The 17,427-nt window shown below is 43.6% G+C and overlaps 1 protein-coding gene across 27 annotated transcripts in view; it reads left to right on the top strand.

The window, feature by feature from the left end:
* ST3GAL4 (ST3 beta-galactoside alpha-2,3-sialyltransferase 4) overlaps positions 1–17,427 on the top strand; it is a 181,411-nt gene that overhangs the window by 149,648 nt on the left and 14,336 nt on the right. For 16 of the 27 annotated variants that reach the window (XM_083713727.1, XM_083713726.1, XM_083713743.1 and 13 more), the window contains 4 exons: positions 10,164–10,242; positions 12,123–12,192; positions 14,266–14,340; positions 14,529–14,626. In XM_083713727.1, coding sequence (XP_083569853.1) covers positions 10,227–10,242; positions 12,123–12,192; positions 14,266–14,340; positions 14,529–14,626 — 259 coding nt within the window. In that variant the 5' untranslated portion in view covers positions 10,164–10,226. Of the gene's footprint in view, positions 1–2,565; positions 2,626–6,544; positions 6,707–10,163; positions 10,243–12,122; positions 12,193–14,265; positions 14,341–14,528; positions 14,627–17,427 lie in introns of those variants that run through there. The other 11 variants (XM_083713731.1, XM_083713729.1, XM_083713732.1 and 8 more) reach the window with 5 other exon arrangements.

The raw sequence follows: 17,427 nt of genomic DNA on the forward strand, positions 1-17,427 counted from the left end.
GTCCAGAATAATTGAGTAGAATTTCGCTGAGTTTGCATGTGTACAAATTTTCTGCTTTATAGTACCTGCTGGAAGCTGTACAAGCTCATTTTAGATATATTTTCCAAGGAAGTGAACCATAGTTTCTTGATCTTTAACTCTGTTTAAGCGTTCATAAGAATTATAGAGTTGGAAGGGACTCGAGGGTCATCTAGTTTTCTGCTGATTAATATCAATAGTTTTTTCCTTTAGATAAGCGCAATTCTCTCCAATGTCCTTTCAGTCTTTTGAACCTGCAACAAAGCAAAAACAAATCTTTTGAGGTTGGATATGTCACAATTTGCTACCTTCCTTTTGTAGTGTAGAGGTGAAAATCTTCTGGGTTTGGGGAAATCTTATGATACAGCCAGCTGTGGTCCATCTCGCATTATTAGCTATCACAAGTTACCATATTTTTTGCTCTATAAGACTCACTTTTTCCCTCCTAAAAAGTAAGGGGAAATGTTGTGTGCGTCTTATGGAGCGAATGCAGGCTGCACAGCTATCCCAGAAACCAGAACAGCAAGAGGCATTGCTGCTTTCTCTGTGCAGCAGATGATCCCTCTTGCTGTTCTGGCTTCTGAGATTCAGAATATTTTTTTTTTCTTGTTTTTCTCCTCGAAAAACTAGGTGCATCTTGTGGTCTGGTGCATCTTATAGAGTGAAAAATACGGTATCCCTGTCATAGGCCAGTTAGCAGAGTCTTCTCTCACTTCCTTTGGCTTTATTGGTGGCTCAGCAGGGAGAGGTCTTAGAAGTCTTGGGTCTGTGTTTGCTGGACTGTGAGCTGCCTTAGACACATCTGCCCTCTATCTAGGATGAATCAGTGGCAACTAGTGGAATGTGTCTTGACTATTTCTCATTCTTAACCTTTTTTTTTTCTTTTAACAACATTGTGATGAGTTGAGTTTGGAGTGCTATGTAAGTGGCATGAGGCTTTCCCCCTCCTTATTCAATGAACTTGGGTGGAGTCATCTCCAGCATATTAGAATGACTCTGACTCAGGGCAGATGATTCCTGCCAGTGGTGATACCCAGTGCTATTTTTCTAGAAAAAGAAGTGCCAGAACTCACCATGAATGCCTCCCTTGTTCTCTTATAATGACAATGCTACCCACCTGAGAGGTGCTGGAACCAAGTTCTGGTGAGATTCAGGCTGCAAAATAGCCCTGGTGATACCATTATGTTGTTTGTGGCCTCTCTGCTTTATTTCCCTTTGCTGGAAATGGTGGACTCCCTCCTGTCAGCATGTCAGATTGGCTCCAGCTTAATGCAGTTGCCAAAGGGCTAAATCAGGGGTCACCAACCTACGGTCCGAGGGCTGAATAAGGCCCGAGGGACTTTTTTATCTGGCCCACATCAACCCACTTCCAGGTTGGAGAAGCACCAGAAATAGCTTGTACGCATGCGCATGGGCCTCCTTCGACCCGGAAGTGCGCCAGAAATAGTGTTGGCGCGCGCTATCCCGCCCTCCGGCCCGCCATGCAATCGTCGCTGGAGACACCGGCCCGAGGCAAGGAAAGCTTCGAGACGCCTTGACTAAATCCTCCTTTCTTTCCCTGATTTTCAATCAATTTTTCCCCAAGGTGGCTTACAACAAATTCAAACAATGTAAAGCATTAAGAATAAGAACAGCCCACCTTTTTCCCTGATGATACTCAAGGCGGCTCACAGATTAGAAAAACAATAGCTAAAAACATTGGGGGGAAAGCAATAATTAAAAACCATTTGAACATTAATGGAATTAAAACTGTATGCATATATAAAATGTACTTAAAACACCCTTGTTCCTCTGCTTTGAGGTAGAGATCAGAGTGTCCTTTTAGTCTGGCTTCTGCAGTCTTGGGACAGTTGGAATTAGAGTATGCTTTCTGACAGAGATGTGGGACGCAGGTGGCGCTGTGGGTTAAAGCCTCAGCGCCTAGGACTTGCCGATCGAAAGGTCGGCGGTTCGAATTCCCGCGGCGGGGTGCGCTCCCGCTGCTCGGTCCCAGCGCCTGCCAACCTAGCAGTTCGAAAGCACCTCCGGGTGCAAGTAGATAAATAGGGACCGCTTACCAGCGGGAAGGTAAACGGCGTTTCCGTGTGCGGCTCTGGCTCGCCAGAGCAGCGATGTCACGCTGGCCACGTGACCCGGAAGTGTCTCCGGACAGCGCTGGCCCCTGGCCTCTTGAGTGAGATGGGCGCACAACCCCAGAGTCTGGCAAGACTGGCCCGTCCGGGCAGGGGTACCTTTACCTTTACCTACCTTCTGACAGAGATAAGAGAAGGGATGCTTTCTATAGCTTTCCCTTCTCTTGCTGGTGGATGGGGCAAGACTGGATAAGGTGCCTTATGTGTTGGCATAAGAGTAACAGAGAGGTTCTGTCAATGAATGGAACTAAAAAGAGAAAGAAAGGGCTCTCTGTGACAGGGAAATAAAAACTTTCAGAGTTTATTGCACTCTGTCGACGGATGTTTAGTAACTGTTTAGTATTGGCTAGTGTTCTTTGTTTGCCCAATGACTTTTGATCCTGTATTTGTCTACCCTGTGTCCCTGCTGCCGTTTAAATAGACAAAATTATTATGTTGACGGGAGCTGGCAGGAAGAGCTAGCAAGATGGTGTCTGTAAGTAACCATGAACTACGGTTTAATACAATGTAGATACCGTAGATTCTGGCATATAAGACAACTTTTTAACCCCAAAAAGGAGGTTAAAAAGTTGGGGGTTGTCTTATACGCAGGGCATGGGTGGCGTGGCACGGAGCCTGCCCACTGCTGCTTCGGAAGCAGTTGGCAGCGGGCAGCAGGCTGCGCTCCGCCCCGGGTGGCTTTCTCCTGGCACGGAGCTGCCCAGCGTATTAGGCGACTGGGCTTATTGCAGCTGCCAATTTGGGGGGTCATCTAATACGCCCAGTTGCCTAATACGCCGGAATCCTCGGTATTCATCTCCCACCCTCCTCATGTGCAGCTGGAGGAGGACCTCTGCTCAGTTAGTTTCACCTTTAAATAATCTTGCTTTGCCTTGGTATAAACCATGGGTCCCGATTTAAATAAAATTCTAGTCAGTTTCAGGACTAGTTTTCTTGCACTTGCAAAGTTCATAAGTTAGTTGCATTTCAGGTCTCTCTCTTTATTATGGTATTGATTTATTACAGCTATTTTTATAAATGCTTACTAAGCATGTGTACACAAGAACCACCTTGTTAAATATACATATGAAATACTTAATGAACTATATTCATTTAAATAAATATGCACACAATGCTGCTTCTTAGCAAGTGGGTTAGATGTTTACCTTCCAGCAATAACGTTTGCAGGCCATTTATCAGTTTGATTGCTTGCCTTGAATCTGAACCGAATCTCAAAGTTTATTTACTTATTTTTGTCTGGTGGAACTGAAGGTGGGGTTTAGTAGGGCTCCTGAGTGACTTTCCACCTAGTCACCAATCAACTAAGTCCCTGCTTAGCTTAAGCCCATGCCTGGGGATTAGAATAAATTGCATGACTGTGTCTTGGCAGTTTATCTGCCAACTCTGCAATTTGTATGTTTTATCAGAATAGCCCCCATGGAATTAGACCTTCCATCAGCATCTCATTCCATAGCCCTTTCCAGTTGTTCCGAGTGCTGGAACAGTAGCATAGTAACAGACTCTGGGTTGTATCCAGCTTAGTTCTTTTCAGAGTAGACCCATTGGAATTAATGAAGTCCATTAACTTCAGTGGGTAGAGTAGAATTAGCAGTGGATGCAACCCTCTGTTTCTACTCTATATGCATATTCACCATATGGAGGGAGCTCTCTATGTGTACAACTGTGGGACTGTGTCTTGCTACGCCCTTTCTAATGAATGTGCATAGGTTGGAAGCAGACACCATTATTGTACACACCTAGAATTAGGGATGGGGGAGAAATGCAGTTTTGTTTGCATTTTAATGAGAGACTACCCAATGCTCTCTTCTCGAACCAATACGTACATGAACTGAAGCACAGCTGTCCTTTGAAATTTGCAGTTCTCTGAAATTTGCAATGCCTTTCCCCAGCCCATGTTTGCAGCAATGCATATATTGGAGGACACTGCGCATAAAATGTAAACAAGAGATGCTAAAGAACATCAGAGTAGAGGAAATTTTTTTGGGGGGGAGGGGAATGTGACTATTTGTCGAAGCTGCATACAAAAACGTGTACAAAAAAATTGAGAGAAAATTGCACTAAGATGCAATTTGCTGTGGAAATGTGGGGAACTGGATATGTGAGAAACTGAAATGGAAATAATTGCTGATCCCTACTTAGAGCAATTGAAAGGGGCAGTGGATCCTGTTGATCTAGTGAGTTCTGAAACTGGGTGAGTTTCCTATTACACTGTACACATTCTTTGTCGAAAAGATGTCAGATGACAGGTAAAGCTTTCTATTGTGTGCAGGTTTCTGAATGTCAAGCAGCTTTTAGAAATGTTTTGTAGTTTCGTGTGGTTTGTAGTAGATGTTAAAAGCTTCTGCCAAACGAGCCCCACTCCAGCCTTCATACCAGACTCTTCAATCCTGTGAAGGGTAAAGTCAGCAAAATAAGCCTTCTAAGTCGGCACTACAGTCAGCACCCTTGTTTTGGTTTTGACTGCACTAATAAACCTGCCTTCCAAGGGAAAGATACTTGCCTCTGCTCTGCTAGTTGTCTGAAGTAATACTCAATGAGAAAGAATGACCTTCTGGATTTTATTGATGTGTTTATAGGCTGCATCAAAACTGAAGGACTATAAAAAGTCGAGAGAGAGAGAAGTAGTTGCTAAAGGAGTTATTTGAACATGCTGAAAGTCTATTGATTGCCCATGAATCTATTGACAGCTAGCCTCTATGGGAAAATGAATTCAAAGGCTGCTTTCTAGTTAAACAAGAAAAAAGAATTGTGATCTGTTATGATTTTTTTAAAGCATTTTATAGTTAATAACAGTTTGATTTATAGCTGTACTTTTAAAGTGGCATATTCAGATTATGCTTGTTGGTTATTCTCCCCACATTGAAGTGATTTATTTTTGTGTATCTCACTTCATTTTATGAATTTATGAGCTTGTATACCGTATTTTTCCCTCTATAACACGCAGATGCGTGTTATGGTCAGGTGCGTGTTATAGAGCGAAAAATACGGTAAGTGCTATTTTGGTGAATGGGTATGGAATCCTTACTTACTTTGCAAAGCTATAAACGTTGATATGTTTATTAGGTACCAAGCTTGTTGTCTTTTCAGTGCAGGTCAAAAAACTTTTTCTTTTTTCCAGGCCTTTTAGATTATTGTTTTTAACTTGGATTTGAACTGGTCAGGCAATTAATGCTTCTTTGTCATAGGGCTCCAATTTTCAAATAAAAAGCTCTGCTGAAACGGAGTCTTGCATTGAAACATAGACATGGGCAACTTGATGTTCCCCTTAGGCACTTGGAAACGAAGAACAAAATTGTGGTTTTTAATTTGCAAAGACAAATGTCTTGTTCCTGTCTTCTTTGGAGCCTTTCTCTCGAGTCTTAATGGTTGATAGCTGCTGCACAGGAACCTCTGCTTGTTCCTGTCTCTATGTTCATGCATTTCAGACGGTGTGTTTATACAAAATGGGATGTGAGGGGACCCCAACAGTGCTTTAGATGTATCGTATAGATGTGACTAACTACATTAACATTTCACCAAAACAGACAATATACTACACCGTTTATGAATGTACTGTATATCCAGCCATAAATAAAGCACAATTTCTGTCAACCCCAAGGGAGCACAGTAGCTGCATACATTATCCCTCATGAATAGGCCACTGGAAATATGTGGGTCCCTAAGGCTTTTCTGTAGGCCTAAAAGGATGCTAATTTTGTGATGTTCAACTGGCAGTGAGTTCCAGAGTTTGGAGGAGAAGCCACTTTTGTTGGTAGCAGTGAAATGAAGAGAGCTGAAGAAGGGTGCATGGAGCTTTTTGCTGAGCTGCTATTTCACCCCTCTCAATCACACCCCTCCCAACCTGCTCTTCATTCTCCACCCAGTTTTAGGTCCACTTTTCCCTGCATTAAAAAATCCTAGAATAACAGAAATGGCCAGCAGAGAAAGGGTTAAGCACCCAGTTCTTACTACTTCTCTATTCCCCATGCTTCACCCCCCCCAAAAAAACTTTAACAAGTCTTGTATTGATGGCAGGGGATAACACACAGGTAAGGAAGGAGGCTGAGTATCTTCGTGGTTTGGGGTGAGCTTTGTCCAAATTTGGGCAGGCTCATTTGGTTTTGGGGAGAGGAAGTAACCACTCTTGTTAGCAAGCCAGGCCCAGCTAAGCTAAGCTAAGCATAATGAGCCCACCAATCACTAACCAAAGCCAGTGTTTTGCTTTAAGCAAAAAGACCCATGGTCTCCTTTGGCATGCATTTGGGTGCAATGTGTGGTTTAGGCTTAAGATGTGCTGGGCATCTCTCAAGAGTCATCATAGGTGTGTTTGAAAGTAAACACTGAATGTGGGCAGGGAAACTTCCTTGTACATTTTCTGAGCCTCATGGCAATGCAGTGTTGAAAACCCTTAGTGGGAGACTGAGCATCCAAGAGGCAAGTTCCACTTTTGCTCAGTCATGTTGGGTGCACCCACTAAGGAAGGAAAGCAGCAAACATAAACCCAGAGGCCCTTTGGAGAGACTGACTTCTTCGCTCTCATTGAGATGACCGAGCTGGAGCAATTTGATTCTTTCCAAGTATGTTGAGTGTCACCTTTTATGCCTGCTTCTTTGTCTGCTTTATGAGGGATCCTGTCTGAGGTGTCCAGCGGCTGCAAAGCGTACTGAGCTGTCTTGCCTGGTGTTGGATGAGGGCTTGGTGAAGTTTCTGGGTATTTGGGGTTGTGTCAAAACAGAATGTTTCTGAATATGAACAGTAACGAATACGTGGGTGTCTCTCCTTTAATTGCCCTTGCATGCTTTACATTTGGAAAATGAAACACTGGACTCTGTCTTTTGTAATGTGTTTGCATATCAGTTGCCAGCCAAATCCTTCCAGTGAGAAGCCTCCAGGAGATGGGGGCAACAGGTCTCCAGCATTTATCCCTGGCACATCTGAAGCAAGATGTTGGCAGGGATGAACTCTTGGAATGATGTAGGGGCAGCCAACATGGTACCCTCCAGATACTGTTGAACTCCCATTCCCAACAGCCCCAGCCACTTTAACCAGTGGCCGGGGATGATGGAGGCTCTGTACCCCAACAGCATCCAGAGGGCACACTCTGTGTGTAAATACATGCATTCACATATTAACCTAAGAAGAGATATGTAAACTTTATAACTTTATAAAATTGCTGAAATAGTTGCAGAAGAAAGCAAGTTACAAATTGAAATCAGAACTGGAACAAACAGTGCTTTTAAAAATATGACTTAAATGTACCGTAGCTTTCTTAAGTATTTGATTAGGGGTTGGATTTTTTTTGGAGAAGTTTTATTCTGAGTTCAGTCTACATGAATTTAAATGATCTTGCATTAACATCTGTTTTGATTTTCAATGAACATTTATGATTATGCATATTTAGAAAATAAAGCACAATTCAGAAACGTTTTCACATATTCAAGATTCATTGAAATCAAAGGAGCTCAAGAGCTTTCTTTTTTTAAAAAAACAAACCTATGTAAACCTGTTATTTTTAATTCTGTGCCAGAGACAAGAAGAGTTTCCCCAACCTTAGAATAAATCATCATCAAACCTTTTATTGGCATCACATACAAACACCCAAAACAAATCAATACAGAATTACCACTTCCCCAGTGACACAAAACATTTGCTAAAAGAAAGGAGGCAGAGCAGTAGAACGAGTGCAGGCATCTCTTCGAGATTTTTACTGTCCCACACTGTGTACCCTATGCAGCCTTGTGTCTAGAGGGAGGTCAACACAAGGTAGAGACTGTCGCCTGGGTGAGATTTCTTCTATGCTGGTTAAACTTCTGCCTCACATCAGATAAAGATCCTCTCCTCAGCGAAGTTTTGTTAGACCCCTTTCTTTCCCCAGGGCTACAACAGTTTAACAAGAAGGTACAGCAGCTTGGGCTGTCAGTGGAACTTTTGCGATCGATGTCCCTACCATCTGCCAAGGCTATAATAAAAACTAGGTTGTGGGATATTGAATGCCAAGAACTAACAGTAGCAGCAGAGAAAGCAAGTTCCCCTCTTTATTTTCAACTTTCTTGGGCACATGAAACTAACCATAATTACCTTGAATTTCTGCTTAACCCTTAAGAAAGAAGGGCATTTTCGCTGGCCAGGTTTAATTCAAATCCATCAAACCTCCTTTGGGGAAGGTTCTCAGGCAGGGTGGAAGGAGAAAGAACTTGCCCATGTGAAGACCACCTGGTGGAAACCCTTACACATATGGCTCTCAATTGTAAACCTTAGAATAAAAGACAAAAAGATGAAAACTCAGGAAACAATTGCTGGGATTAAGCTTGCATTTTTTGCCTGGTTTGGGTATAATTTTAACCAGTTTATTAAACTGTGTTTCTTATCATGTGAACCTAGCCCATCAACTTAACTATGGTTTGTTGTTGTCTTACAAACCCTGGTTTGCTTTATTCATGGTTTGGTATTCTAAATAAAAGCAGCACTCTTACTTAACCATGGTTTGTTTGCCTCCCACTCATCCCACAAGACAAGAGAAGTTGAAACTAAACTTTGGAGAAAGAATCATCAGTTGTTTGATTGTCTGCGGGGCAAACCATGGCTTCTTAAACAAACCATGGCTTAACATTTTGTGTTGGAAAAACAGCCTTTTGGGGGGCAACAACTTGTATAACAATGTATACTCCCTTGAATATAGTATATTTTATATATTAAAAGTCTTTCTCTTGTAAACAGTGATATTTGAATAGTGAGCTGCTGCTGCTGTCTGTCTCCTTGTTTGTTCATGAAACTTCCCGTGTTGGGAGGGAAAATGCAGTCACAACATCTCACAGCTATTTGAGCTACATTCTGCAATGTGAAATTCTTAGCATTCTTATCAGGAGAGTCTATGAAAGCTCTAGATATGGTGTCTGAATGCCGTATGGAGTGGATGAGGGCCAATAAACCGCTTAAATCCTGAAAATACAGGGACTTTTTCAGTGGGTGGTTCCCATATTCAGGAAAATGGCAAGTTACCTGTTCTGGATGGGGTTGCTCTCCCTCTGAAGGAACAGGTGTGTAGCTTTGGAGGTACTCCTGGATATATATTTGTCACTAGAGGCCCACAAATGTCCTCTGTGGCTCAGAGTACCTTTTACCAGCTTCATCTAGTTTGCCAGCTACGACCATTCCTGGACAGGGATATCCTCACCACTATAGTCCACATGTTGGTAGCTTCAAGGTTGGATAACTGTAATGTGCTCCATGTGGGGCCATGTCCTTGGGTCTAGTTTGGAAGCTCCAATGCTCCTATATGGAATGTGACGGCCATATAGAACATGTGATGCCATTGTTAACACAGCTGCGCTGGCTGCCCTTCTATTACTGAGCCAGGTTCGAGATCCTTGTATTAATTACAAAGCCCTTAACAACGTAAGTCTAGGGTAGTTCAGGGATTGCCTGAACCTTAGATCTCAGCTCGGTCACTGAGCTCATCCGCAGAAGCATCGTTGGTTGTTCCCTGAGTTGGCGAGGCTCACTTGATAACAAGAAATGGGAGTCTTCATTGTCATTGGTCCAGTATTGTGGAATACAGTGGTACCTCATGTTACGTACCGCCCCCCCCCCCTATGAAAGCTTTGGGTTACGCGCTCCACTAACCCAGAAGTAGGTCCCCTTGTTGTGAACTTTGCCCCGGGATGCGGGCAGCAGCGGGAGGCGCCATTAGCGAAAGTGCGCCTCATGTTATGAGCGGTTTCCGGTTACGAACGGACCTCCGGAACAGATTAAGTTTGTAACCGGAGGTACTACTGTACTCTGCCAGTGGAGACTCAGTGGGCACTTTCTGTTTCAATTCTTAAATGCCTGCTGGAAACTTCTATTCCACCAGGCCTATGCAGGCAACTAAGACTTTATCTTTCTGCAATGGTTAGCTGAGGTCTGTTTTTAACTTTTGTGTGTATGGTTTTATGCATTTGTGACAAACTGCTTTGATATTTTTAATCACGTAGCTGTGTGTGCATATCTTTATTAATAAATAACTCAAATAAGCATGTCTTCTTTGTTTTCCAGGAGGCTGATAGCAGTTGCAATGAGAGCAAAAGCCACAAGACGATTCTTCATCTGCTGATAAAAATGATCAACAAGTCTCGTAAGTCCAAGTGTTGTGCCATTCCCCTTTCTTATGCTACACATATCTGGAAGCAAGTGTACTTGTGATCTGGACAAGTAAGGGTGGGGTATGTGATAGTGTAGTAGAAAATTATGCTTTTAAAAATGGTGGGTATAAGATTGGCTAAGGACCGTGGCTTGCTAAGAAACAAGAAAACATGTTCCCTGGTCAGATGTGACACAAAGCCAAGAAAGGGTTCCTAGTTTGTTTATCCCACCTGTTTCAGGGGATGAGCAAAGTGGGAACCATCAGTAATCATATCAGTGTGTTGCTCTTTCCAGATAAACCATTCTAAATCTTAGCTTATCATTATATGAGAATGCGGCTAATACAGTGACTTTTGACTTCTGGGTTTCTGGGGGTTTTCCTGTTGTTATTCTGTCTCTCACAGCTACAATAAACCTACTAGTAAAATTATGAACTAGTCATTTCTTCGTCAGAGGGCAAATGGGCAAATTTAGCAGGGGATCAAATACTTTCCCCCCCTTACTGTAAGTAACAGATGTCACCACCAAGGTTTACAGTCATAAGAAATACCCACCGTGCAGGATTGGGAATGTTAAAGAAGAAGAAAAAAGTCAACCTTGACTTTAGCAAAAGTGATTGTGGGCAATAGGCCTTGGAAGCTTCTTTCACAAATGGATGCCCAGAAAATGATTTCTCGGCATTGGATATTGGTGTGGATTCAACTGAAAAGCACTCTGTCTGAGGTCATATGGAAAGGCTTGTTGTAGGTTGAAAGAAGGAGGTGCCTTTAGAAAATGAAGATACAGGTTCCAAAGAGGGAAAGGATGCATTTGGAGGACAATGTCAAATGAGCTATGCCAAGGGGGAAGGGTTCCCCAATGTACTGTTATCCAAGGACCTGTGAAAACCTAGAGCCTCTCTGATGAGACTGCAATCTCAGCAAAGCGAATTATTCCACCCCACCCCCCAGACACCTGTAACCTGGCCTCTGCCACCGCTTGAGATCCCATCCACACTAAACATGGCTTGCCCCAAAGAATTCTGGGAATTGCGGTTTAAGGGGTGTTGGGAATTGTAGCTCTGTTGATGGTAAATGACAGTTCCTGGGATTCTTTGCAGGGAAATCATCTGCTTTAAATGTATGGTGTGGATGGGATCAGAAAGGTTTGTAAATGCTTTTAGGTTGTTAATTACAACTTTGTGCTCTTAGGCTTCTGTCTTCAAAATCCATTGATATTAGTCTGTATAGGATTGCTGTTTCACTATACTTTGCCCTTGTACTCTTATTCAGGTCTTCACCTGAAAAACTGTTGAGGGAGAAGCAGGGTTGCACGCACTAACCCCGCTTCCAACATCCCTGTTGGTTGCAACCTCAGACCTTTGTGGATTGGGTCAAAGGTCTAATTCTCTTGTTTGTTCAGCTGAATGCACACTGAATTCTCTCTGCAAGGACATTGGGAATGTGGGCTAGAGCAGTACACCTGTACCCCTTTCATACATTATTATGCCCACATATTCTTCAAACGCCCCAGATACGACCCAAAATATGTCCCGCCTTCCTTTGTAGAAGATGGTGACATCTCCGTACTTGACCATCTTAGCCTTAGGACAGGTGGCTGGGGCTGATGGAAGCTGAAGTACAGCAACACCTGGAGATCCATAGGTTCCCCTACCCCTGATGTACAGGTGTCTGGCTTCTTGTTACATCCCAGGTCCTAAGTTTGCAGGTTGGCTTTGAAAGAGGCCCCAGAGCTGAGCCCTAGTGAATCCAGGCTCAAGTTAAACCTCTCTCTGGCACTCTGGCATTCCACCATATGTGTTTTAGGTGTTGTGTGGCTACACTTGACTGGCTCAGTGTTAACAGTATTCTGTCTTTTTTTGTTGTTGTTCAGGATGGAAGATACTTGGAGTATTGGCTATATTTTTGGTGATGGTGTGGTATACAAAATCCCGGGAGGAAAGGTACATGCAGCTGTGAGATGGTTTTTCTTTTTCTTTTAAATGGGGGCACATGGGGTGTTTTCGATCGTTATCCCTGCCCTCTTGTTAAGGTCAGATATATTACCTGAATCGGGCCTTAGCTGATTAATAGCCATTGTTTAGAAACATCAGCTAGTTCAAAATGGACCCTCAGGGCTTTTAACTGGGAACAATAAGAGAGAACATATCTCACACTTATTCATATGGGTGACAAGTCCATTCCTAAGCGCTGTTCGACTGCTTTCCTTGCAAGTAGTGGTGAGGAGTCTGTAGACCTCCAGTTACTGCTAGACTTCCAACTCCTGTCATCCCAGTATAGCCAGTGGCCAGGGATAATGGGAGCTGGAATCCAACAGCATATGGAGGGCTACAAATTCCTTGTCCCCGATTTAAAGCCTTGGATGGCTTGGGAGAAGTGTGTGTCAAAGCAGTGCCTTATCTTACATCTACCAAAGAAACCAAGTGGGCCCCTCCCCTTCCTATTTCCCACCAATGGTTTTGATACAACATTTGGGGACAAATAAGAGGAGTTGGTGGTGTTGTTGTTTGGCAGTAAAGCAACATGGGGCTTTGATCCATGTAGAAAGCATGTTTCCTGCATCAGGGCCCCCAGCATGGTTGCTTTTCTTTCAAAATAAAAGTGGCCAGCTTAAAAATATTTTCTTTTAAAGTGTAAGTAATGTGACATAAGGTTTGGCATTTTGAACCAAATAAACATGGATTCCCTCTTCTCCTTGGCCGTGAGCTTGCCATGTCTTGGGGCGCCACGTAATAAGCTATGCACTGTAAGCAATTAACAAAGACCAACCACAAAAAGTGGTTGTGCAGGTGACTGAGAGCTGATTCACCCCATTCCACCCTGTGGCAGCTGAAAGGTCATCATCCCTAACCATTGGCAATGCTGCCTGGGGCTGAGTTGGACCCAGAGATGGTAGATCCCCTCTCTCTGGTTTGCAACAGTAAAGAAGATTTAGCAGTAAAAACAAAGGCTATACAAAAACACACTTATCAATAAAACTTACAAGCCCTGCTCACTTCTGTCCTGCTTGCAGCCATTTGAGGAAGGGTTCTTACCTATGTAAGCACCTCTTCTCGAATGCTAAAGACACTTTTATCTCCCATTACTTCCAAATGCTTGGAGCATCACTTTTCATGCTCTGTTAGTGCACAGGCTGGTCCACCGCTCTTGGAAGTGTAATCCTGGGCAAGGAAGGTGCCTTTTACTGAGGCTGTGTACACAGCACACATGTAAAGCACATTATCTCCCCCAAGAATCCTGGGAACTGTAGCTTACTCCTCCCAGATCTGCATTTCCTAGGCCCAGGATTTTTCAGGGCAAGTTATGCTTTCAGTGTATGGCGTGTATGAATTTTGAGGCCACCTATCTCAGTAATGTCTGCACATTTATGTTGACAGGCTGTGACTCTCCAGGGATTTAGGCAGGGGTCTTTCCCTTCCCTCCCTAACTGGAAATGCTAGGAATTGAACTTGCAACTTCTGTATAAAGCACATGTTGACTTCTGCTGAGCTGCAGCCCCTTTCCAACAATGTGGGTCTTAGGAGAAGCTGTCATTTCTGCACAGCCTTGCTGATCCATGCTAAGGACTTGTGCCCCACATATCAGCCAAAATGCTGCTCAGTGTGGCTTACATATAGTCAGTTAAGAAGAAACAGTACTTGCCCAGAGGCCTACAATCTAAAAAAGCATGATACACAAGGAGAAAAGGAGGGAAAGGGAAGAGGAAAAAAGCAAACTCAGGCATTGGTTCTTAAATAGTAATCCTTACAATGACTATCTGGCATAGAAACAGTTCTCAGGCAGGACATGCCTGATGGACTCAACCTTTGGCAAATCTGATGGAATGAGCCCTGCTTCTCATCTGTCCCATGTAGGCACACTGATGGAGTGGTGGTTTGTTTCACTTGTGGCTAGCAGGTGATGTCCCAAACCCAAACTCTTTCTTGCAAGTCCCTAGAGCGTGGGTGGATTATGGAAACAACAGCAACAACACTTAACTCTCCCCACCCCATTTCCCTTTGTTGTTTGTCTTACAGTTTTTATTTCCCAGTACAAAAGATGACTTGTCCTCTGGGAGAGGTGGAGAAGAAAGCTGCACAGCTCATTGCAAAGTAAGTAACGGGACTAGTTGTATACTGTGTGAATGGGGTCTCTCAGATCTCATCTACCTGCTTCTCCTAAGCTTGGGGGGATAGGAGGAATGGGGTGGGATGAGATAGAGTGAGTCTAACAGGACAAGGAGGCTCTGAATATATAAAACTCCAGATTTGCATGATCTTCTCCTCTGCATTCATTGCAGTTACACACGGGAACATCCACTATTTTTACAGCTAAAGGATTACTTCTGGGTAAAGACCCCTTCACCCTACGAGCTGCCATATGGTACTAAAGGAAGCGGTAAGCAAACCAGCTGTCTCTTTTCTTCTAGCAAGCATCTTCTGTATTTGTCTCTCTATTCCATGCTTTCCCTCTCAGTTTTCTTGCGGAAAGTTCGCTCTGATTTAGTAGCCATCTGTTGGACTATTTTTCTAAGATCATATATGTATCGTTCTTCACACAAAGGTAAGTCAGATGTTTCCACTCTTTCTCCAAGGAGCTCTGAACATCTTAAGTTTCCAGGTGGTCTCTCATCAAGACAGCATATAGGGCCCATGCCGTGTGGCTTCTTTCACTGCAAAAGTACACCCAATAGCATACCTTATCTTTGCAGTGTGCTCAGTTACTGAAGGCGACTTTCACCAGATCACCTAGTTTGGGTTCCTTATCCACACAGCATACTTTCTAGCCCAGGGTGGTGTCCTCCCATTACAGCTCCTATCATCCATAACTATTGGCTATGCAGCCAGGGGCTGATGGGAGCTGTAGTTGAAGAACATATGGAAGTCACTACTATCCCTGCTGTAGCCACATGTTTGTTTGGCCAGTTCTGATTGCTAAGGGCCAATATCAGCAAAGTTGTGGTTTTATAGTATAAACTATAAGGAAGTGGCAACTGTGGAGACACACAAGAGCCACAAGCAGTAAAATAGCAGAATTCATAGCTGTAGCCACTGATTCCCTCCTTCCTTATAGTTTATGGATGTTGTTGGGAACCTCACCAACAACATCCGTAAACTATCAGTTTGTTATCAAGGAAAAATATAAAATTAGAACATAGTTAGAAAACAAGGAGCTCTCTTTGCGGCTGTTGTGGAGGAAGAGAGGGGAGCATGTGAACCTGAGACTCACCACATCTCAGTCTTGTCACACTAAACTTTGATTTAGCATGGTGCTAAAACTGAGCCCGGGACGCAGGTGGCGCTGTGGGTTAAAGCCTCAGCACCTAGGACTTGCCGATCGAAAGGTCGGCGGTTCGAATCCCTGCGGCGGGGTGCGCTCCCGCTGCTCGGTCCCAGCGCCTGCCAACCTAGCAGTTCGAAAGCACCTCCGGGTGCAAGTAGATAAATAGGGACCGCTTACCAGCGGGAAGGTAAACGGCGTTTCCGTGTGCGGCTCTGGCTCGCCAGAGCAGCGATGTCACGCTGGCCACGTGACCCGGAAGTGTCTTCGGACAGCGCTGGCCCCTGGCCTCTTGAGTGAGATGGGCGCACAACCCCAGAGTCTGTCAAGACTGGCCCGTACGGGCAGGGGTACCTTTACCTTTACCTTAAAACTGAGCCAGAGATAAGGAAAGACATCTGTGATAGGTCCAGCAGAATGTGTTCATCAATCATACACTTTTAAATCTATAGTTCAGCAAATAAATAGGTTGGCTCATGAGAATTTCATCATATCAGGTAACCTTGGCATTATTTTGAAACACTGGACTTCATTCCAAGAGGCAAAAGTATAAATTGGCAGGTATCCACTGGACAGGTATTCATCCTCCTTTTAATGGCTCTCTCATAACTGTTGCTGTTGGTTGAAAGTTAACTGACTTTAATAATACAAAGGACTGCATTCTACTTGAGTGACTGGCTGTACCATTGCATTTGTTAACAATTGGCCGTCAGATTCTTTTTAATGCCTCTCATTTTCCCAAGGAGTTCAGCAAGGTGGAGGTTCCCAAAATAAGCACAGTTCAATGACTTTATGTACAAAGCTGGAACTCTTCCTTCCCCCTCCTTTCCTTGTTCCAGACAAAACCACTATTGTGTGCAAGGTTCAGTCAAAGGGTCTGTTGTTCCAAGATGTGTTGGGTTCTGCTTATGAACTGATAACATCTCGTCTGCATCTATCCGTAGAGGGATCTGACTGTTGTCTTTCCTAATCCACTAGTACATGACCGGGAGAAAAACACACCTTGCACACACAATGCGAGTTGAGTTGTGTTGCCTCATGTCATGGCCGAACATTTAAAAAAATTATTGTTAAAGTATAGTAGGCTGAGGCTTTTAAAAAAATTTCTGCACACCCACAGCAGACGTTCAGGAGGAGTTAGAGCACTTCTTTTCTTGTTGGTATGAACTAGGCCTGTGGTGCAGCAACCCAACCAAGAGCAGGACTCGGTCTGTACTCTGGGGAACACTGATGTTGCTCCAATAAGGGCAAGCTGAAATTGAGCATTTATATAGTAGCAGCTATACAAAGATGAGAAATCCAAATCCAGGGTTGTGACATGAGTCTTGTCAAGACCCTGGTCAACAATGGACTTTGGAACTTTCAAGATACATCTAGATTTATGTAATTTTAGCAGAGAGCCTGCTGTGGAAACACACTTGCTGCTGCACTGTGCATGCTGCTTTCTCTCCCACATTGAGTTTAGCAGGCACCATTTTATTTACTTTCCCCCCATAATTTGTATGGTGCCTTTCAGGGTTAAAGCTTTCCCAAGGCTAATCTTCATATTTGTGGCTGTGCGGAGTGGCTTTTCCCCCTTCCTTGCCAGAGTAATTTTTCTACATCAAAAAAATTATTCCTTTTTTAATAGGGTGGGAGACTGTACCTATGCTACTTAAGAATGTAAAAATAAAAGAAAAAAAGGATGGTTTGCTTGAAGCATGATGGGTCGGCCACGGTGATTTAACTTTTGATTCGATGTTCATTCTGTCTGTCGAATGCAGTTAAAAACTTTCCTCGTTTGGGTGTTGTCAATATTCTTTGCAAGAGGGAGGGCTGGGTCACCCTAAGACATTTTGCTGCCTGAGGTGGATAAGATGAGTTGAGCAAAATATATAAGCTGCTTCCCTGCAGTTAGGTGTCAAACTACCAAATATTTT

This window comes from Podarcis gaigeae (genome assembly GCF_964106915.1).
Source record: "Podarcis gaigeae genome assembly, chromosome: 15".
In the NCBI taxonomy this organism is placed as follows: domain Eukaryota; kingdom Metazoa; phylum Chordata; class Lepidosauria; order Squamata; family Lacertidae; genus Podarcis; species Podarcis gaigeae.